This window comes from Ursus maritimus, unplaced genomic scaffold (genome assembly GCF_017311325.1).
Source record: "Ursus maritimus isolate PB19 unplaced genomic scaffold, ASM1731132v1 scaffold_5, whole genome shotgun sequence".
NCBI lineage: Eukaryota > Metazoa > Chordata > Mammalia > Carnivora > Ursidae > Ursus > Ursus maritimus.
The window spans coordinates 2,970,920-2,995,135 of NW_024426663.1; the positions used below are offsets into that span (position 1 = coordinate 2,970,920).

Sequence of the window (24,216 nt, forward strand, 5' to 3'; positions counted from 1 at the left end):
TAAAAGTTCCATCAACATAAGTTTACCCAAGTAATTTTCAGAAACACAACTTTAATGTAAAAAGAGAACAATTGTCGGTAGTGGAAAAACCAGATCAACCTAAACAGTGTTAGCTTATTAAAATAAATGCAACTGACATGTCTAAGATGGTTTTTCATACAGAAAAGTTTTGGGGGCCTCTGAAGACAGTGTTGTTTTAAGTAGATAATCAGCCTGCTTCCAATCTTATTTATACTAATCATTTCCTGAATAAGCCCTGTCTATTCCTTAGGAGAAAGGTAAGTGTCTAGGCAAGCTCCATCTGAATTATTATAAATTCTGAATTTCCTAACTTTTCATTTCAAGCAGCAAAGATTCTAAAGTTTTACAAATCCTTTCCTACAAACTTTATAAAAGTCCATCTGAACCATTCAATCTACAAGGGCAAGGTGGGGCATGGTAAACACCACAGAAGCAACAAACCTGAGTATGGCACAATAGGATATGTAAAAATATAATGAAAACAAATTTCTAAGTATCGTAAAATCAGCTATAAAGATGAGTTAAGGATACAAATGTCTCGGATTCTTCTTAAGTCTTTTTTTCTTTCTTTTAAACAATTATTGATTATATCTTTTCCCTAAAAGTTGTAAGAAATATACTGCATTTCAAGTGTTGTTGTCATTGGGCCCTGTAAGTTTTCAAAAAGTTGGCCTTGGGCCATAGACCATTCTTATCTCTTTAGTTTGGAGGAAGGGTATGGTCAGCCACTAATCAAAAAGAAAGGGCTCTTCTTCACTATCAACAAGAGGCAGTTTCGGGGTACTCAGAAATCTGATCTTCAGAACAACCTTGAGCTATGAAGCCCCTATTTCAAGTGTTGCCTTTTGATCTTTAATAAATCCATCTCTTTTCATCTCTCCCTCCCTCCCCCTCACTCTCTCCCTCTATCTCTCTCTCTCTCTCTCTCTCTCACACACACACACACACACACACACACACACACACACGGTAATCTATTTTCTGTTCTTATAACCTAGAAAAAAAATCATTTCACTCCATAATTTGGGCCAAAAATGAAAAGGGTCTTTTTTAGTTTCTTACTGAAATGCTTCTTTGAAATCCTTCCTTATGATAGTCTTATCTTTTCTTAGGTATGCTGATCAATGAGCTGGTTTCTGACAATTTGAATACAAGCTGCTTCATTTTATTAGCATCTGCTACACAATCATCTTAATACGAGAAGCGTAGCTTTTGGCTATAAGAAATGTTCCTTGGCTGTCTGCTCTCTTCTCACAAAGCACAGTCCCGAGTGAGCTCATCCACTCTGACTATGCTGATGACTACCAGATCAGCATCTCCCGTCCCTCACCTCTCACTCGGGCACTGCAGCCCACTTGGCTATCCTACTAACATCTACCTCATCATACGTGAACCTGAGGTTGGCGCCCCAAACCAGGTTATCTTCCAAACTATCCCTTTCTGCAAAGGGTAGCAGCTAATTCTCCAAATACCCCAAAGGAAAAAGGTGGGAAAAATTGTTCCATTCAAGCCACATCCATCATTACCCTTTATAAAAATGTTAGAAAGCCCTGATGCTTCTTTTTACAAAATGTCTGCATATTTTCCTCTTCCTCTTAATTCTAGCCATTTCGATACTGGTATAGGGATTTAGTGCCTTATGTCTGTATTACCTTAAACAGATTCTCAGCTGCCTTCCTGCTTCTGAGTCTTCCTACACACTGCTACCAGAATAATCTAGATTGAATACTCTTAGCTCCCTTCCAGGTCTAAAATTTTCTATGAAATTAATTCTCCAACATGGCTCTTCTCAAGCAGCTTCCTAACATACTCAATAACTTTGAATGGCTCACTACCATCTGACTCATGTAACTTCTCCGACCAGCTCCCAGGGCAATTCACGACCTGATCCCGAACTACCCACCATGTTTTCCCAACTACTCTTCACAAGCACTGGAGATTCCAAATCAAACCAATCTCCTCACCTCTTCTCATGGTGCCAGGCTCCTTCATGACCTAAGCCTTAACCTCGATACTCCACACTCCGAATGTTCTTTCTCCCTCAAAGTCCTACCCAATTAGAAAAGCCGAGCTCTGGTCCCAGGTCCTTTGGTCAACTTGAGCCAGGCCATTACCAGGAATTAGTGCTGAATTTCCTTTAAGGCCTCTGCCCTTATGCCAAGAATAAGAATGAGGGTCATGGACTCTTATTTTATTCTTAGCTTTTTTTTTTTTTTAATGATTTTTTATTATATTATGTTAGTCACCATACAGTACATCCCCGGTTTCCGATGTAAGGCTCGATGATTCATTAGTTGCGTATAACACCCAGTACACCATGCAATACATGCCCTCCTTACTACCCATCACCGGTCTATCCCATTCCCCCACCCCCCTCCCCTCTGAGGCCCTCAGTTTGTTTATTCTTAGCTCTTATATCCCCAGAACATACAACAACAGTGCCTGGCACTGTTTATGGCTACTCCATAAATCTCTGTTCATTGGCAATAACTAGCATTTACTGAACACATACTAAGTGCCAGGCACTATTCTAGCTTTTTAACACTAACTCTTTTAATGAGTAATCAAATAACACTCAGCTGTCTCTAATTGTTTCACAAATGACAGCTGCATCGCCTCAAATAACTAAGATGCTCCTGCAAAGCAAGAAACATTATCTAGTACATCTATCGAAATTTCCACAGCACCTAACACAAAGTAATTCTCAAATATATGCCGAGTAATGTACAACAGAAAGCAATGAATTATAGGCCAGGATGCATACCCTGGGTATGCTATGCCCGTTTATGTGTCTCAGTGTCCTTATCTGAAAAAATCAAAGACTAAATTATCTGATCTGGAAGGACCCTCCCTACTTTAAAATTCTACATCTGACTTTATCATATCATGACTTTTCTAGGGGTGCTGGTGACTATTAAGAGAATGACTACCTCCTTCTCAAAATCCAAATTCAGGACATTTTTATGAGAAAGTAATTCTGAGAATAATTCATATTCTCTGGCTTCCATCTTCTAATGTTCCACAGGTAAAAATGTTACCACAAAGGCCAGGACCCACATATCCCACATTCTTCCACACTAGTGGTATGAAGGAACAGGGGTGAATTGCTGCAAAGTCTATCTTCAGCCCCAAAGTACAGACCCATCCTGAAGGAAGAAGAGCTTCGCATTACAAAACACAATCAGTCCTGGAAGAAAATATGTGTTTAAAAGAAAAAAAGCACTGGCAAATTCCCTGGCTCTCAAGGCTCCTGACTCAGGACAATGAGGTTCACTGGTGGGACTAGGTCACATCTGGCGCCTGCTCTGCCTTTGGAAAAAGCATTTCATTTCTCTTGACTCCCAAAGGTGACCACCTGCACAGGAAGCCAGTGAGAAATCCACATGAATGTGAAAAATGCTGAAATGCATACATTTAAAAATGGAAAAAAAATACTTAAAAATTGCAACACCACTCAATGAGACTCATTACACTCATTTTTGTTTGGACTAAGTGTACTGCAATTTAATGATAGTAAAATCTCTGAGGACACAACTGGGGTGGGGGCCTGTGCTAAAAGGAATGAAGAAAGCCGCACGTAATCTTCAAGAAGCATGAAGAAGGCTCAAAATTAGCAGGAATTAATTACTCTTTGATGAGTAACAGTCTAGTGCCCCTGCAGACCTCCTGATAGTTCTCCACCTCCAAGCTGTGTAGCCTTCAGGGTCCCAGAGAGGACTGCCAATTTCCATCCTTGACAGACCCAGGCTCTCCCTCCACAATCCTAACTAACCCTAGCTGTCTGATTAGGCCCAGAATTCAGCCCATCTGTGAATTACAGCCAATCCAAAATACAATAAAGTCACGGTTTTCGATCTTGAGACTATGGATCAATTTTGCACAGTTCATGCCCCAGAACCCCCCATCCCAGAGCAGTCCTATAGTGAGAAGCCTGCAGGCTGGACAGAAGGGAAACAAACTAAACATGTCAAGCGTGTCCATGCTCCAGCACAGAGGTTCCCCCAAGGATCCTTGGAAATCTATGAAACATGTATATAACACCAGTTTTAAACCACACTCTTAACATACAAACTAAGTTTCACTAATGCTTATCTAATAACCAGGTGACAAGAATTTTGTTTTCAATACACACCTCTGCTTCAACAGATCTAACCACACTATTTGCCTCTAATGTTAATAATAGAGAAATACAGTTTAAGTCTGGGACTGGCAAACTTTTTCAGTCAAGGGCCAGACAGCAAATATTTTAGGCTCTGTGGGGCAGAGAGTTTCTGTGGCAAATACTCAGCTCTCCTCAACGCGTGTGGCAATGAAGCAGCCAGAGACAATTTGTAGAGAAATGAGTGTGGCCACGTCATGAAATATTTAACCATTTGAAAGCATAAGAACCATTCTTAGCGTGTGGTCCCACAAAAACAGGTGGTGGGCCAGATTAGGCCCACAGTTAGCTGACTTAAGCAGAGTTCAAGGCCAGAGACTTTGGGGACAAAAGGAAAGGAAGGACATTTGCCAAGAACTTCATTCTCTTCCTACCCCACTTCCGTGGTCCTTTCTTTAAAAAAGGCTATTTAAAACAAAATGAATTGGACAAGAGGGAAATCATCCACTTTATTTTCCAGTTTCTGTTCCTGCTTTTTCTCAAGAAGGAATACAAAATGCAGTAACTCAAACCATCAGAATTAACAGAAATAAAGCTTACTTAAGAAAACTTCAGACATCTCAAATTATGTTTGTGTATGACTTTTATACTACCTTATTACTGAGCAGCATTATCTTTTCTTCCTATGCTAAAAGATAAGGGGAATAGACCCAGACTACTTTCAACCTCTAACTCAACTGGCAAAAAGTAAGAGATCTATTTACTATCACTTGGCCATAAAGTTTTTCTCAGAATAATATATTCAATTTTTAAAAAAGGAAATTTCATTATAATAATCCTCTACTTTTTCTTTAATTTGCCTATGAACATAGTATCTACCCTTGTATTTTCTGTAATATACTGCAATTTAGAATCCTAAAAACGTAAGTGCATTTTTAGGCATCCGGAGAAAGGATACATTTCAATCATCAAACAATGCTAGTTATCCTTTTGAGTATTAGAACTAAGCCTTCTGATCATTCCCTCCCAAAATGCAAAATGCTAACGAAGTGCCAGGGGTATAAAGAATAGGCCTTTGGTTAGACTGCTGCCAATGATTTTCAACAGGGTTAATTTTTTTCTCCCCCAGAGGAGATTTAGCAATGTCTGCAGACATTTTTGGTTGCTACAACTGAGAGAGGGAAGAAGGTGTTTCTGGTTTATATGGGTAGAAACCGGGACGCTGCTAAGCATTCTACAATACACAGCCCCCACACCAAAGAATTATCCAGCCCCAAATAGCAATAGCTATGAGGTTGTGAGGCAGTCAAAGGTAGAGTATGAAAGTTTTAAGCTAAAGTGCTTCAAAGTTGGTCTTTTATTTGGAAAACGCTGTGTCAGATTTACAAATTCAACATATTTCCTAGATACCAACTATGAGCTTTTCTGCATAAAAGCACAAATAACATTACATTAAATATACTACCTCACAACAGAGTTATGTTACAACCTCAAGAGACTTAGTTTATTCAAATCAAACGATTTATTGCCTATCACAAGGCAAATCTGGCAATACTCAAGCACTAAGTCTGAACTCCACTGAGTTCAATCAGCCTTCAAATTTGTTTGAACCTCAACATGGTTTCAGCCTTAAAATTAGCAGCTTGGCTTGAAATTTACAACCGAAACAGAAACCAATTTTAGTCAAAATGGTCTGCCTCTGTGCTCCTGATCAACCTGGTAATCACAACTATAAAAAGAAGCAAAACTCATTCTTTGGGAGTTCTTCCTCCTCTCTTCAGTGCTATGTGTACTGTAAAAGCTGATGCTACCAGGAACTTGACCACCAAGACAGAAGGGCCCAAAAGCACAGGTAAGGCCTGTATAACCCAGCAACCAGAGATCCTATCCCAAGCTGCTGAATATCCTCACATTCTCTTAAAGATCTCTCTGAAGAGAGGTAAAACTAAGACCACTGGCTCAAAAACATGAAAACTCAAGCAGGGGGTGAGCAGCTGCTATTGAACTACTACTACTAGGAAAAATCTCAACACTTACTCCAATCTGCCAAAAAAAGGCCGTTTTAACAGCTATCACAAAATACAAAAGCTGACTCAAAGTTAAAACGACAAAAAAAGTGGTAATTTTAGTCAATTTGCCCACAGCCCAGATACCCCTTAATGTTAATTAATGAGTCAGAGAGATGATGCCCTTCAGATAAATAGGACTGCAACATCTCCCAAACAAAAGTATTTGTTTAGGCCCTGAGAGCAGGGCTGACCTGGGAACAAAATTCAATTCAATTAAAAAAATAATAATAAACTTAAGCCTTCAGACTAGATGCACTCTTGTCACAGCTAGTGTATAGGAAGTGAGCTTGGGTCTTCGTGAAATATGCTGGGCAGGGATCCTGCAGAATTGCTGACCTCAAAGGGCATGGTGGAAACCAGCCTCTCCAGATGCTTCCATGTTCTTGCATTCCTCCTTCAATGCCTGCTTGCCACCACTCTCAAAGTTCCGCCACTTGCCAAAGTCACAGATCTCAAACATTATACCCCCCACAATGAAACTAACTCCCTTACACACACCTGCACAAACCCCAGTGAAAAGTGCTATACTTATGGAGTGCACTAGAGTATAGAGAAGCAAGCATGATCATGTTTTTCCATGCATCGTAAGATTCTCAGATTTCTGAAAGAAAAAACAACTGGAAGACTAAAGTCAACTTTTATTACACATCAACTATGGGCTCTTTAAAAAGTACTAGAGATGTAAAGCATTTAAGCATATTTTTGTATGTGTTTATGCACAATGACAATTAAAATCCAAAAGGCCTGGGTGGCACAGTCCGTTAAGCATCCAGTTTCTTGATTTTGGCTCAGGTCATGAACTCAGGGTTGTGAGATCAAGCACGGAGCCTTCTTAAGATTCTCTCTCCCTCCCTCTGCCCCACCCTGCCTCTAAAAAAAAAAAAAAATTCCAAAAGGCATAAAAGTCTCCACATTCCAAAGTCTTTTAATCAAATATCTTAAAGACATTCTCACTTTCTTGCTTAATAATTATCTGGGCAAAGATGAAGTCTGAACTTCACTTTCACATTTTCCATCAGAGTTCCAATCTCTGAAGACATTTCTAAGAGTTAATATTAATCCTTATGGTCAGAGTCTACACTAGTAATTTAAAAATTGATCATCTGTTAATTAATAAGAGATCTATTACACACAATGCAGAAAGTAAGCAACTTGTGAAATCTGCTTATAAGAAATGATGAAGAATTTCAGTACCTTAACAATGCCTCTCTTTTCCATCTACTCAAATTCTTATATTACCTCAAAGCATCTTCAGGGAATTAGGCCTTGGTCAGCCTCTCAACTGCAGTGTAAATTTTTAATAATTTTTCTAGCTGAGATTTATTAACCGTGAAATATACACAGAAGCTAACAGAAACAAGACTGCCTGTTGCTTCCAAGCCTCAAAGGAATTCCTCCTAGGAGCAAAGGGAAAAGCCTTCCAAAGACTATATCAGAGGCAGGCTGTTCCTCCAGGGTGGGAAAAACGGGAGCACCCAGAGTTGGGCCTACTGCCACCCCAGAGTCCGGCCAACTGGTGAAAAACACAGAGTTGTAGGAGGAAGGGAAAAGAATGAAAGCCAGAATAATAGCACATAGATTGCTTTCCATCTAGGATGGTTTGACTATACACACACACACACACACACACACACATATTACTGAAGTTTCCACATTGACTTAAAGAAACTAAAATCCTTAATCCTAAACTAAAATTCAACAGAAATCAATCCCTTTCTAGATAAATCATTCTCCTAGACACCAAAAATGATATATAGTGATGGACTAGCTTGCTTCAAATTCACCGAAAAAGTGTTATCTATTGCAAGCTAGTTTTGTTATGTGTGGTGTTCTCATCAAATTAAGGTTTACATGGGATTTAGAAGTAATGAAAAAAATAAAAACAACTCAAAAGGCTGGATGCTGTGCTGCGTAATGGTATTCATTACAATGTTTAGCTCTAAAGTGAGCGACAAGACATTCTGGGAGAGGTATAAATCTCAAATGTTAAACGTTTCAGAAAAAGGAGCACATTCGTTAGAGCTTCATAATGAAAGTTCTTTTTAAAAAAAAAAAAAAGGTCATAAGCTAAGGAACCACAGCGTAACATGGAAATAACTCTATCTTCCACATCAGATCTTTTCTGCAGGCAGACTGGGACCTAAAAGGTAGGCAAAGAATTACTAAGAGTATAGTATAGTGGCTGAAAGCCTAGACTCCAAAGGCCTCCTGTTCAAATCTCAGCTTTTAGCTGTGTGACTTTGGGCAAGTTAATCTCTCTGTGCCTCAGTTTTTTTACCTACTGGATGGTGGGGATGGAGTTTGTCCTGTAAGACACATAGGTTGATGTCAGGCATGTAACAGTTAGGTTTACAGAGTGCTTATTCTGTCCACCTGTTTGGGGATTCAGTGGCTCTCCAAAACTAAATCAGCAAAAAAGTGCTTTCTTCCTGAACCGAAAACCCAGTCCTGAAAATCTGCGAATGTCAACCTTAAGCACAAAAAGCTCCACCTTCCAAATCCTCTCCCCTTGCACACAAAACAATACAGACAAGAGCCTTCTCTTCCAGCAGCCACTGTCACTTTCCATCAAATGCATTCTGCTCTATGCAGAACTTAAGCCCCCTGAGGAGGACTAAGGCTGGATATTAAAATATTGGAATTAACTTTGCCTAAGATTTCCCAGTAACCGAATGAGTGACTCACTTCTTTAGAAACAGTAAAATGTCAAGGTTGCCAGAGAACCCCAGCCCCAGATGTTTGCATAAATCATTTCCAAGTGATCATCAAGCCAAAGCCAAAGGACATTATTCAAGGTAACAGCTTAAATAAAATATATTAGCTTTTATGATTTTTCCTGTAATGAAAAAAATTCTGAAAGTGTGATATGGGGGGCGAATCACAGCAAGTTTAGCTGCCAAATTATACAACATATTAAGCAAGGCTTAGAACTCCTTTTGCTATGGCTTCAGAGGGTTCACCCCATTTTAAACTCTTTTTCAGTCTCATCAACAAGCACTGGACAAACTTTAAAGTCAAGATTTAAAGACATTCCATAGTGCTTATGTCACTGTATTTTCTCCATCATACTAAGAGAAAAAGCTTTTAAAATTTTTTGACACACGCTTACAGCAATATTTTTAACACCTTTCACCTGCAACATATTTTGAGGGCTCTGTATCCACAAAGAGGTCTTTTTTGCAGTTTGAGAATTCTGGTAAAGTTAGTAGTTTAATTTCAATTAAATTCAAGCCTTTTGCCTCAGCACATCACAAGAACAAATGGCAAGCATACTCTCTGGTCACTTATGTTGTCACAAAAGAAAGAAAAACCCCCGTCAACTTGTTCAGTATCTCCGAGTCAAGCAGTTGTTATATCAGCTTGTCACAGTTTCGAGTTCTGCAGGCTCATTTATTAGAGGATACTACATAACACCCAGTTTTCACTAAAATTTCTGAAGAGTACAGGTCACGGGCAAAGAACTTCAAACATCTCACAGGCGGCACGGCATCTTTCCAAACAGAGCCGACTGTCTGTTTGCTTATTTTTAGTAACTTTACATAAAAGACTTAAGACGGGTGGTTTCCCAACTCGATGGAGAATTTGACCACTGGGCGCAGGACTGAGCGCCCCACAGCTTCCGGCTGGAGTATAACACGCGCTTCCCTACTGGGCTCCCACGTCTGCTCCAAACAAACCCTATGTAATAGCTGAAGAATGACGCCACTAAAATCGAACCTACAGATTCACATCTAAGAGGTTTGCAACACGTAATAAACTTTTGCTTATTTCTCCAGAGACAGTGGGGTGAAAAAACAGACCAGACGGGGTCTGTTTGATCAATTTCCGTGACTGGGGGCGCTCAGAGGCGGCGGGGGGGAGGTCTGTGCAGCTTAACCCTGTGTGGGCCGAGGGGCTGCCCAACAGCGGTAATCGGGCGCTGCGCCGGTTTTCCAGCCGGCAGGTGCCCGAGGCCACCCCAACAGGCCCGATTGGGAGTGAGGGAACATGGCCACTACCCCTGAGCTCGATCCCGCCACCGCATGCCGCCCGGCACTTTGTTAACTCGGGCGCGCCTGGGAGGAGGAGGCTCCCGGGTCGCGGTCACCGCCGTCCGCAAGCTGCAGAGCCCGGGCTGGAGGAGGATCGGATCCTCCTCCGGTTCGGCCTCACCCTGCCCCAGCGCAGACGCTCGGCAGGAGGGAGAGGTCGCGAAGCAGCGGGGAACTACGGGCCCCCACGCCTACCTTCGTGGAGCCCGACGCCGGTGCTTACCTGGGGAAAGGAGCCCTCGCGGCGCGGGCTCTTCGGGTAATCTAAGTGACCCCGGTCCAGCATCAGGTAGAGCGAGAAGATCACCACACAGAAGATCGCGCTGCCGAACACGGTGAACTGGCGGCTTAACTTCATTTTTCCTCGATAGACTCGGGGCCAGGACACTGTCCTCACCGAAGAAGAAGGCGGGCTGTGGACTCCTGCAAGCGGCCGCCGTAGGCTCCCTGCTCCCGGGCTCCTGCTCTCTGCGCTTTTGGCTGCGGGTGCGGATCCCGACCGCGCTCCGCACCCTGTCTCCGGCGCCACCACACGCCCTCGGCCTTCGCCCGGGCCCACCGCCCTCCCTGGGGTTGGGCGTCCCTCCTAAGGCGGGACCCGCCTGCAGCCCGGAAGGGGCCCCCGCAAACTTGATCTAGATCTCAGCGCCCGCACCCGGCAGGGCGCGCAGGGCAGGCGGAGAAGAGGTCGCTGTCCGGACTTCCTGCCACCGCCGCCCCGACCGAGTCAGCAGGAAAAGTTTTCTCGACGAGGGCAGGCGTGTCCCCCTCACCCAGGAGATTCGGGATCAGCGGCTTTGGGGTCGACAGCACCGAGATGGGTCCGAACAGCCCAGGGGAAAGGAACAGGGTCGGGAGGAGCCGAGCCCCACAACTTAACGCCGGGACGGCCAGGACCGCCCCCGCGGCGCCGCCCCCGCCAGAGCGCCTTCCTGCTGCTGCTGCCGCTGCCGCCACCGCCGCCGCCGAGGCTGGGCCGGGGTGCACCCTGGGCGCGGGGACGAACGGATCCGGCAGGAGTTTCCTCCGAGCGCGCGCCCGCCCGCCGCCTCTCCCGCCCCCCGGCGCCCCTTCCTCTCCCCTCCCAGACCCGGGCTGCGCGAGGAGGGCGCAGGGGGCGGGCGGCGGCGGCGGCGCGCGGAGGAGGAAAAGGAGCGCAAGGAGAGGAGCGTCCCCGGAGAGAAGCCCGCTCCAGCTGCAGCCGCGAGTCCCCTCCCTCCTTCCCGCCCCGTAAATGCGGAGATGGCGGCGGCAGCTGCTAAAGGAAGCGCCGGTTCTCCAGCGCCACTCGGCGATCCTACACCGCCCACCACGAGCAGGAGGAAACAGCCGCTGCGAAGCGGCTGCTGGGTCAATAGGCGCCCGCAGCCCCCGAGCCGAACAGGCGGCTGGCCCCGCCCCCTCTCGACGCGCCGGAATAGGGGCGGGGCCTCCGGCGCCCAATCACAGTGCGCCGCCCATCGGGCCCGCCCAGCGCCCGCCTCCCTGCGCCCAGGCGGAGAGAAGACCTCAGACGGCTTTTGTGAGCTGGCAGGCAGCCTGAGTGGAGGTGAGGCCCTCAGAGGCCTTCAGGCGCCAGCAACCCCAGCTCCACAGGGGCTGAGCTTTCTCCCCACTTCCTTTTTGCTGCCCAGGTTTCCTGTCCTTGAGAACCCGGGCCTGGCGTGCCTGGGACGGCAACTCGGTGAGGAGCTGTAGAAATAGAGGGAGAAAGGGGCTTTGCGTTCTCTTCAGACTCATCTTTTCCTCTGTTGCTTTTGGTGACTTCTTGGTGAAACCTGAGGAAAAGGAGACTGCCGAACGACAGCTGGCTACAGAGTTTCTGAGTGGAGTCTAAGAAGTGATGCTTATGTGGGTTATTGCTCTATTGCCACGCTGTTCCAAATCCGCCCTTTTTGACTGCATGGTGAAAATGGATCTGGGCCCTTTTAAGTAAGTTTTCCTTTGCTAGCAGCCACTGAGGCTTTGTCAGTAGAGGGCGCTGAAGAGACATTACAGGAAGAAAAGGGTTTTTCTTTTTTTTTTTTAAGATTTTATTTATTTATTTGACAGAGAGAGAGAGAGAGAGAGACAGCCCTTCAAGAGAGGGAACACAAGCAGGGGGAGTGGGAGAGGAAGAAGCAGGCCTCCCAGCGGAGGAGCCTGATGTGGGGCTCGATCCCAGAATGCTGGGATCACACCCTGAGCAGAACGCAGACACTTAACAACTGCGCCACCCAGGCGCCCCAGAAAAGGGTTTTTCTTGCTGGTTTTGGTGTATGTGTAGGCGGGCACTTGCAGCATACCTGGCTTTCTCCAGTGCCAATTCCAATAATGCTGGGGGGTGGGGTGGGGGGACGTTTACCCACTCATCCTTAATTCTAGTGGTTCTGTAGTGAAGGCGCTAAGGTGAGCCACTACCCCATGAATAGCTCTCCAGGCTCTCTAGAGACAAGATTTGTAGTAAGTTCCACAGGGCATATTTCTGCAGGTGTTACTTCTTTGCCATTCGGTGAGCCAGAGTGAGGGGACTCTTCCCTCTCCAATAAAGTCTGGACAGGTTGGGGAGCTCTTCTTGGGGAACTTTAGCTCCCACCCAGGGGTTAATTATAAGGTTAGCTCCTTACAACTGCTATTTGTATATTCTCTTGGGTTGTCTTCCCACTAGTCCATCTCTCATTAATTCTCTATTATAGTTTATAATCATTTTGCTTAAGCCTTATTTTTATTAAGCTTTACCTGTAACCCCAAGAGATAGCCTTGGAAAGATGGGGTTAGGAATTTGGTTTGATTGGGCCTTTGGCTTGAGCTCAGTGCTGAGCTCCTTGCCAAAGGGAAATAAGATGTGAGTGACTCATGGCACACAGGGCATTCCAATTAATTAATTGCCTGTGGCTGATTGTGATGAAGTACCAACAGAAGCATGTGTCTTGGGGGGGGGGGCAAGTGGCAGTGACACTTGACAGTTATGGCTGTAAGGTAACTGTAAGGACTGTGGTGTGAGATGGATTCTTTTGAGTTCCTTTGAATACTTACAAAGAGAAATGACAAGCACAGATCGAAGTTATGGCTCAAGAACGAGAGAGCATCTGTAACAATTCTAAAAGAGGCTCTTACTGGGACAACAAAAATGGTATTTCTAAAAACCGAACACAAAATTTTAATTTTCGGGTTACTGAATTACAACTTGTGTTGAAGTCACAGATGTGCCAAGTTTCTCACATAAAAGTTAGGGTATTGATGATTAAATAATAGGACTTCAAAGCTCAGAATGGGTTGGACCCAGATAAAACTGGCAATCTTGAACCATTAAGTCACTCTGGGCCTCTCTTACCAGTGGAAGTAGGTTGCCCTCCAGTGTCTGAGGAGGTGGGCTTCCTCTGCTTGAAAACTTTGTGACAGCCTCAACTGGGGACGATACCTTGAGAGGAAATTCACATTCTCCTCACAACCCACCACAGCCACCCTCTATTGCCACTATACTCTTAACTAGGGTCGAATCCCAGCATGCTTCTGGGGGATAGGTGCCACTGGTGAAGGAAGAAATAACTTAAACACCGAAATTGATACATAGGCAAAGAAATACCTTGTTGATACATACGCAGAAACCTGGAGAACATGATGGGAGTGGCTTCTAAGGGTGTTAGACCATGGAGGATGGAGGAGAACACTGTATTGAGCCAAATTTATTTTATGGTGTTAATTATATGTTTCAGCTTATGCAGCTAGAGGTGGTTCTAACAGCTTACTTGGTTGATTGATGAAAACTTGGACCCAATTTGTGAGGTTAAGGTGCCCTAGTTCTCAGACATGTGGAAGAGGGAATCCCAAGATTTAGGGAAATGTTATACTGGATTTACCCTACACGACCTGCATACCCATTCTCAAATGCATTCCATCAAAGGCCCAGAGACACTCCCTTCACTGAAAAAATGAGAAATAAATTGGTGAGAGGAAGACATGCATCTTCGAAAATCTCTGTGGATGTTTCCCTCTGTAGGCCATGTATGACTACAGAGGAGGCAACCACTGAGATGGGCTTCTGGATTTCACTGGAGATGAGAGGACCTGAGAATAGCAGAGGACAAGCAGCATTTAGGCACCAAATATGATGTGGGTATATTTGCCTTAAAGGGTAGCAGGTGTGTACAAGCAATCAGATGCCTTAGCCGACAGAGATGCCCTAGGAACAAAGTAGATAGCCAACCTAATAGAGTACTGCTTGATATTTATAATAGCAAAAGCTCTAAGTTAGGTAGGTAAAATCTAACTTGAGTCAGTAGAGTGGACAATCACAGCCTCTCACTCAGTATTCAGACCTAAACCAGTTCACAGACCCAGAACCCCTCGAATGAAGGAGAGTCTCCTTCAGGAAGGACCTTGCACAGGTCACAGCAGTAGTACCATTGATGGACCCCTCAGACCATGGTCAGATTTCTGCCACTATGGACAATGCCATAATAAACATCTATTTTTTTAATCTTTAAAAAAATGTAAAATATCTCAGTGTTTCACATTGCTTATATTTGGAAATGATATTTTTGATATAATGGGTTAGATTAAATACATTATATAAAATATATAATTTTACCAATTCTTAAAAAAAAAAAAAAAAAAGGAAGGATCTTGCACCATTGCTACAGTACACATTTTAAGTGTTCTCCCAAGCCTTCCCCAAAGAGCTGTGTAGCCATCTACTAGAATGACAGTACCCTGGAGAAAAGGAAATATGCAGATCTCTTGAGGTTTACTAGACACTGGATCTGAACTGATGCTAATCCCTAAGAACATAAAACACCACTTTTATGCTCCAACCAAATTTGGATTTTTATCTTGGTCAGTAGTTAGATGAAGGTTTAGCTCATGTTGGTTCTGTTAGTTCATTTGATCCACACATGAACTTTGTAGTTATGTTCTCAGTTCTAAGACTGTCAGTATCCCCACATTGGCTTTCTTTTTTTTTTAAGATTTTATTTATTTATTTGACAGAGAGAGAGACAGCCCTTCAAGAGAGGGAACACAAGCAGGGGGAGTGGGAGAGGAAGAAGCAGGCTCCCAGTGCAGCAGGGAGCCTGATGTGGGGCTCGATCCCAGGACCCCGAGATCACACCTCAGCCGAAGGCAGACGCCTAACGGCTGAGCCACCCAGGCGCCCCTCCCCGACATTGGCTTTTAACCCATGAGGTGGGGGCCATTATAATAGGAAGAACCAGGTGGGACGCTCCTGGAACTTTCACTGTCTTCCAAGATCATAAACCAGAAACAGTACCACTAGAAAGGACTTGAAAGAAGCAGGGGTAGTGATACCTATCACATTCTCATTTAACTCACCAGTTTGGCCACTGCAAAAGTCATATGGATCTTGAAAAATGTGGATTACTGTAAACTTAACCAGGAGGTAATTCCAATTGGGGCTGCTGTTCCAGGTGCGGTATTTCTGCTGGAACAAATCAGTACAGCACCTGGTACTTGTTATACAGCTACTGATTTAGCTAATGCCATCTTCTCTATACTTATTTATAAAAACCAGCAGAAGCAGTTGGCTATTACCTAACAGAGCCAATGGTATACCTTCACATTGTTACCTCAGGGGCACATCAGTTCTCCTTATTAATACAGTCTACAGAAATGTTGATCATCTTGACATTCCACAAAACATCACACTAGTTCATTTTGGTTGTTCATAATGACAACATTATGCTAATTGGACCTGATGAACTGGAAGTAGCAGGTATTTCAGATGCCTTGGTAAGATATATTTGAACTAGAGTGCAGAAGAAAATCATGAGTATGAGATGATAACTCTTAAAGTGGTCCTGGCATGTCCCCACCTTTAGGGTGGGACAAGTTCTAGGATGGTACAAGCTATACAAAACGAAACAAAAAACAAACAAAAAGCCACTGAGAGATGAATCCAAGTAAATGGTGTGGGCTAGAAATGATGAGGATTGGAAAAAAGAAAGTGATTTCTGCAGAGATTTGTCATACCAATCATGTGGCTATGGAAGGAAATGAACAGCCCAGCTGGTAGGAGAGGAATACCCTAAATCCTGGGAAGTCAGGGGTTGGGGAAAGAATCATTAAGCCTCTCTTGGCTCTCACTTATAGGACACCTGGCCTGGACTATTATCTCAGAATGCCTTTGTAACCTTGAATACACATTCTTAACTTAAATCCTACACTCTTAGATGTTAGGACTTAGATCCTTAGTTTTTAGACCTTAACTAAGGACTGTTGCCCTTTCAGGTAGATGACCTCCACCTGAGATTGACAGAACAAGATTAATTTTCTGGACATTAATATGGTTCCCCCTAGCTTGATATTACTGTCAGTCCCTTGTGGTCTCTCTATCATCTAAGATCTTGTACGTTTTTTCCAGACCAGAGCCACTGCTGAATTTAACTCATTGCTGTATCTATCATTCCCTCCTGACCCTACTGACAAAAACTTAACAGCTTTTCCTTCAGACACTGAAGAATTAAACCTTGACCCCAATGTCAGCAAAATGCCACTGCCGAAGTCACTACCAACTTCGGTATTAACAGAATCTAGTTCACCTGGAACAGTCTATACCATAAGGGCTAGACTGGTTGGCTCTCATAGACAGATTGTCCTCTTCAGAAGCAGCACTGCAGCCTGCTTTGCAGGAAATTATTTAGCTCTAATCAAGGAGTTTGTCCACCATAAGGGACACAAAATTGACCTACCCTTGTTGTCATAAATGACACTTATACTCCTAATACTGTTTATGCCCCCAATAGGGTACTTATGTGGACATCAGACCTATACTTGCCTGACAAACATAAGCCAGTGTAAAATCTCTAATACAAGTGATTATAGACAATCATGTTGCCCTAGACCTCCTGATGGCCAGTTAAGGGAGAATATATTCAAATGACAACACCTAGTACTGCACTTAGATTAATGAATCAGGAAAGGTGGAACAATTATCTTCTACCTTAGAGAGAAAGCAGTGTGGCTTTCTCAGGTCAATCTCAACAACACCTGAGACATACTTAACTGTCTTGGCTCTGGATGGGGAGCCTATTTACAATTTATCCTTCAAGTTAGCCTGACCATCTTGTTAGGAGTCATAGTCATGGTCACTTTCATCTGCTGTGGCCTAAGATGAATGGAAAATATTTGGTTCAAGCCCCTGCCATCAATCAGTACAGTTAATTAGGTAATCTCATGGGTGGCCTAAACTCCTGAAAATAATTCTTAATTCGATACATGGAAAGGTCAGAGGTGGAGTTATTGGGGTACAGTCCAGCCACCACATGACCTTCCATGTCTTCACATAATCCAGACAGGCATGTCTGATCAGTCTTGGTGGAATGCCCTGCAATTCCTCTATGACCAAGGGGAGATAAGCTTCTTGTGAGCAGCAGACTTCTATCAAACCATTTCTTATCAAGCTCCCTAGTTTCAGTAGAGCATAGGACTTTCCATCTTACTCCACCCCACTTCAATTCTAGCTTTAAGCTTCTGTGTTAATCTAGAAACTGTCAGGCTATAGGTTAGATGGCTTCTCAGGAACAGATCAACCCATCACCTCTGTCTCTCTCATTAGGTCCTTGCAGTTCAGTATCGTCCTGTGGAGATAGAGATGTGGGGAGGTGACACCATGCTGATATTGTTTTTGCTGTGTAAGTAATAAATTACCTTAATCCAGTTGAGCCTATTGTCATTTTACTGGCTGAATCTCTGGAAGTGTGGCAAGCCAACCTAGTAGCTTCAGTAGGAATCCTTGTGGGTCTGTTAGCTACCACACTGTTGCTTAGGGACTATTCAACCTCTTGTTAGAAGGGTAGTTTTTTCCTAATCTGAAGAGTGAGTAAAGGCATTCTAATACAGGAGAAAATATTCATGCAGAAAAACAGGGTGAGCAGAACCAAGACTTTGACGTACTGGGGCAACCAAAGCCTACAGGGTTGGAACGAGTGGAGAAAGAGATTGAAGACACAGGAAAAAGAAGAGTTAAGTGAAAGATCAAGGTGGACAGTGATGGGGACCAATAGCCCTGGAGGAGAGAATCACTCTGGACAGGAAGAAGACCCCACCCCTCCCTCTGAGGCCAAAGGAGTCAGCCTCCTCCCTATCCCTTCCTATCATAGAGCTCCTGTGGTCTTCTGGCCTCTTACCAGGACTCCTGACTTATCTTATCCTACTGTCACCACTTTTCCAATGATCCATGTTTGTGAAAATGCCAGTCAGACATTCTTGCCTAAAATCCATCAGTAGTTTCCCAGAGCTTTCAGATCCAATTCTAATCACATTAGTATGAACCCTAAGTTCCTTCAAGTTCTGACTCTTGCCTTTCTATCCAGCCTATCCCCCTACCCCCAGTCTTTCACACATAGTCCTCACACTGGTCGTGCTGAACAACTTGCTTTCTCCCTGTTGAGTCAAGCAGACAGGGCCACTGGGTATGGTTGTACAGACCATACATAGAACATCTCTAAGAGGTGCTGTATGTATTGCTGATATTGTCAATTGTGTAGTTATTAGAACTATCTTCTGGAAGATGGCAGTAGACTATCTTCTTCTAATGAAATTAATATGACAGTATTGTGATATATGGAAATAAAGTATGTTGAAGAAAGGCCCAATTTTATAACAACTTGAACAAAGGTGCACCTGAAATCCTTGGTATAATTCCTTATGTTTAGAATGCTTTTCAACAGCCTTGTCCATCAGCACACTTCTACTCGTTCTACACAAAGGAGCTCAAACACTATCTCTATCTCTTCAAATATTACCAGGTATTTGTTATAACTATTTCATGGTCTGGAAATATTTGTGTTCTTATCCCTTCTCTGAAATGTCTAGTGTAGTTTATTTATTTATTTCAGAGAGGGGGCGGGAGAGCACACATGCAATCAGGGGGAGCGGCGGAGGGAGAGGGAGAGAGAGAATCCTAAGCACAGAGCCCAACACAGGACTCTGTCTCACAACCCTGAGACCATGACCTGAGTGGAAATCAAGAGTCAAATGCTCAATTGACTGAGCCACCCAGGCGCCCCTAGTGTTGTGTTTTTAATATTTATCTTTATTCATTTTATCTTGAATGAGCACATGAGGTGTTCTGGATCAGAGGCAGATTTCTTGCTACCCCAGAGTAAATAAGAACTGCATGCTCCACTCTCCCAGCTTGCTTCAGGTCTTACCCCTGGGGCGGTATTATGAAAGCCAATGAAAATTTTTCTACATGAGTGGCCAGATACTCTATAGACAAGGGACAAGAAGAAGTGATTTTTCTGTGTTTATGAAGATAAAGGATGCAACCGTTCCTCCTCATCTGTTGAAAGGGTCTCCTTTCTCCAGATGTTTCTAAGCTCTAGGGCCTTGTTCCTAGTTGGACTTTAAATAACTATAAAGATAACACTTCAGTCTCCCCAGCACCTTCAGAGCTAACCTAGGTGCCTATCCCATGATATAATATTTTGCTTTGGGGAAGATAAGAGTTTTATTCGCCCTTTGGATCAGGGCAATTAGCTCTGCCATTAGGGAAACAAACAGCTACAGATCGAATCCTTATGATATGAGAAAATGTATCTAGGAAAAGTAAAAGCAAGCATTCTCTATAGTGCACATGTTTCTGTGGCTTAGGAGGCTAGAGCTTTTTACGTGAACACTTAAAAAAACAGAGAATTTTTATTTTACCCTATCTGGAAGCTGCATGAGGGCAGGGCCCATATCATAACGATTCAATCTTGTTCCTTCTCCAGGACACATAACTTTTGTGACTTTGGGAAAGTTATATGATATCTCCAAAGCTCAATTTTCCAACATGCTACATCGGGATACTTAATAGCCATTTTTCAGCATTTGCTGTAGGATTACAAGAGGTAACAAACAATATGTTAGGAGATCATTCCCCAGATACCTTCCATTTTCTCTGCAAGAGGGGAAGAATAGTCCCATGAAAAAGTGAGTAGGGTAGAGAACATTTGAAATAACCATTACAGGAAGTGGATAATGGAGTCCACATAGGTAATTTGGACAACACTGATATGTCATGGAGCAAGTCTACGATTTTCTCTCCCTGGTATTGCTCCATAGCTTCAGAACCCAAGGAAAGTTGACTGTGAGGATGATCCAGCAAGAGCCCTTTGTATCAGGATTCAAGAGCAATAGCCATGTGAGGTGTGCTTGGGGTAGGAACATATACTATTTTCCCTGCCTACATAAATATATTTTTGTAGCTGAGGTTTGTTAAAATGGGCAATCAATGTAATCTTGAACAGGAATAGAGCCTGAGGTGAGGTTTCTGGAAGGTATGAGGTCTAGCTCCATTCTGATGATGATGAGAGGGTCTGTGTCTATACAAGAGCCTCAGGGTATATTTGGTAAAACTGGCAAATTTATCTCTTCCCCTGCCAGCTGCCACTCTAAGTCTGACTGAACTCTTCAGTTGCCAAAATACATCACATCTAAGATTAAAGTTTGGAAGCGAGTAAGAACTTAAGAAAATTTTATAATTACAATTGCATAAAACTATAAAGGATGGAGGGTTCCATCATTTTATCTCCTACCTGTTGGGAAAATCAGTCTTCCAAGGGCCATGAACACCTCTATGCATTATTTCTGTGTATGCCAAGCATGCAAGACCCTGCCTACTCTTTACTTGGGTCAATTTCAGGATTGTGCTTGCAGTGAGCAAACTTGAGCAACCAAGTGATATCTCCTCCCAAACAAATAACAGGCTTGCTTACCAAACACTATAAAAGCAGTAAATTCTCCAAGTTCGGTATTCCTTGGCCTGTGACAGAAATCTGCTATGTGTATGGCATCCATCTGGACCACTTCCTTTAGACCCTCTAGGATTTGGGAGACATGGGAAACCTACCAACATCATGCTCATGCTGCTTTGACATGCTTTAAAAAAAAAAAAGATTTTATTTATTTACTTGACAGAGAGAAAGAGCATAAGCAGGGGGAGTGGCAGGCAGAGGGAGAGGGAGAAGCAGTCTCCACACCAAGCAGGGAGCCTCATGCGGGACTCAATCCCAGGACCCTGGGATCATGACCTGAGCCAAAGACAGATGTTTAACCGAGTGAACCACTCAGGTGCCCCTTGCTTTTTTGTCTCTAATCCAGGCATCTCGTGTTTTCTTCTGGCATCCATGAAACAGTGACAGGCCCCAGACCCTTCGCAGATCCTGAAACTACTCACCAGCCTAAGAGAATCATGCCATTGTTGGCATAATCTTCACCTCCCTATGCGTTCCCTTCCATGAAAGGAAGCTGAGAGAGAAGATGAATCAAGTAACATAATAAACTTCTGAGAAGGTAAGGGAAAGAGAGCTAAAGGAAGAGTGCCTTTTCTTCATAGTGTTTCTCACTATTTGAAATTATTTATTGACTTACTTTCTGTCTGTCTCTTCCAGTGGAATGCAAGCTCCTGGAAGTCAGGGACCTTTTGATTTATCACTGTATCTTAATGAATGAAGTCATGTCTAGCAGTGTCAAAGCTTAATAAATTTTCGTTGAATGAATTAATGATTACTTAGGCCTTGAGCCACTAGTTGGGGTAAATTGGTAGTACTCATAATGGATTGCTCTGGCTCATAATAGAAGTCTATTTGCTCTTGAATGGCATTTAGAGCTATTCCTCTTGTCTTTGTGAATCTTTATGTTCCTCGAAGGGTGTGGGTTTTTTTATAAGTACTTTAAAGAGAATTTCCCCCCAAATTATCTTACTAATCATCTTAATTACTAAAGGAAGTCCAATATGGGGATAGAAAGAAATGAACTCTATATAGTAAATGACCAGTATATGCTAGGTGCTTTACTTGTGCTGCCTCATTTAATTCTTTTTTTTAATGTTATGTTAATCACCATACAGTACTTCATTAGTTTTTGATGTAGTGTTCCATGATTCATTGTTTGCGTATAACAACCAGTGCTCATTGCAATATGTGCCCACCTTAATACCCATCACCAGGCTAACCCATCCCCTCACCCCCTCCCCTCAATTTGTTTCCTGGAGTCTGTAGTCTTTCATGGTTCGTCTTCCCCTCTGATTTTCCCGCCTTCAATTTCCCTTCCTTGTCCTAATGTCCTCCATGCTATTCCTTATGTTCCACATATAACTGAAACCATATAATTGTCTTTCTCTGCTTGACTTATTTCACTTAGCATAATCCCCTCCAGTTCCATCCATGTCGATGCAAAGGGTGCATGTTCATCTTTTCTGATGGCTGAGTAATATTCCATTGTATATATGGACCACATCTTCTTTATCCATTCGTCTGTTGAAGGACATCTCGGCTCGTTCCACAGCTTGGCTATTGTGGACACTGCTGCTATGAACATTGGGGTGCATGTGGCCTTTCTTTTCACTACGTCTGTATCTTTGGGGTAAATAGCCAGTAGTGCAATTGCTGAGTCATAAGGTAGCTCTATTTTTGACTTTTTGAGGAAACTCCATACTGTATTAAGAGAAATACAGACACAAATACAGGAATACATATAAGAAATATTTACACGGAGAGAATCAGTGAAGATGTTTAAAACTGACTCTGTCCAGGAAAACCTATAACATGTAATTATTTATTTGAACTTCAAACTGCTGACATTCAAATCTTTATGGCTATGATTTATCTTGGGGAAAATATCCATGCACATGATCACTAAGGCCAATAGTATATCTAAATGTGCACATGTCAGAGAAGGGAAAATTATTGTGGTGTAGGATCATCACTTTGATTTTTTATAGTGCTTTGTTTGCTGACACTATTACTGGCATGATTTTGGGGAAGAGGAGGCTTATTTCCAGCAAGCCCCAGGTCTTTCTCTGGATTCTCTTTGGCTCTGGTTTCTCATATGCCAACACAGTACTCAAATAGGAAAGGCTTAACAATTTAGTACTCCAAAGCTTCAAAGACACTTAACACATGCACACATTTTACATGGAGGCCCCAGGGAAGCAAAAACATTTGCCTGGGATCTCGTGGAGACTGGATTAGAAGCCAAATTCTCTGGCTCCCTGTCCAAACCTTTCTTCATCACAACAAAATCAAGCCTTGGATTGTATTCCTCCTAAATACAGAATGATATTGTGTACGTGAATGTGTGTGTGAGAGAGAGAGGGAGGGAGAGACAGACAGATGCCATTTCCATCAAGTTCAATAACAGGCAAAACAGCTACATTTTTCGGGAAACATACATACATGTTAAGCATGAAGCAAAGTAAGGAAATGTTAACCATCAAAGTCTGATTAGTAGTGGAGATGGGGAGTTGTTACTAGTAAAAGGCACATGGGAACTTGTGGGGTGATGGCAATTTCTCAGGAGACTCATTTTGTAGGACTGAAGCTTTTTTTGTTAATTTTGAAACGCACTGTAATGTATTTGACTTTCTTGCCTTTAGTCCTCCCTGTATAATAGAGCCAGGCTAGGTGCTTCCCATGGATTATTTCCTTTAACTCTCACCAGAACACTCTCACAGAAGCACTGTTATTATACCCATTTCATAGATGAGCAAAGTCAGATGCAACCTTCACTAAACTGTCCAGATCCACAGTTAGGTAGCAGAGCTGGTATTTGATTCATCTGGCTGCAGTTTCAGCTGCTTAACCATTCTGCTATGCAAGCTACCAGAAACTGAGTGGCTGAGTAAACATCAGACCTTTTTTTTTATTATTATTTTACAATCATAAAAGTTATAGTTATGATGACCATGTTAATAAGAGAAAAAAGAAGGATACAAAATTTTATCAACACACACATAGTGATTACATTTGTGTTAAAAATATATGTGCATAGGTATAAAAGACCAGAAAATACAACACCGATAAGTTAGGGTGATGAAAATGTGGGTGCTTTGTCCCCCCTCTTCTCTGTTTTCCAAATTTATTTTAAAGTGGCCATATTAAATTTACAGTGGGAAAATGTGCTGTAAAATAAACTTCCCATTTACCTGAAACATAAAATTTCATTTCCACACCCTTCTTTCCTGCAGCTTTGTATAATCTTTAGAAGCCTCTTCTGCTCAATGAGTGACTTCATT

The 24,216-nt window shown here is 43.0% G+C and overlaps 1 protein-coding gene across 1 annotated transcript in view; it reads right to left on the reverse strand.

Annotated features, from left to right (window-relative positions):
• MAN2A1 (mannosidase alpha class 2A member 1) overlaps positions 1–11,129 on the reverse strand; it is a 172,447-nt gene extending 161,318 nt beyond the window's left edge. Inside the window, exon 1 of the mRNA XM_008704925.2 lies at positions 10,444–11,129. Within this exon, the coding sequence (XP_008703147.1) occupies positions 10,444–10,578 (135 nt within the window). The 5' untranslated portion in view covers positions 10,579–11,129. The remainder of the gene's footprint in view (positions 1–10,443) is intronic.
• Between the last annotated feature and the right edge of the window lie 13,087 nt (positions 11,130–24,216).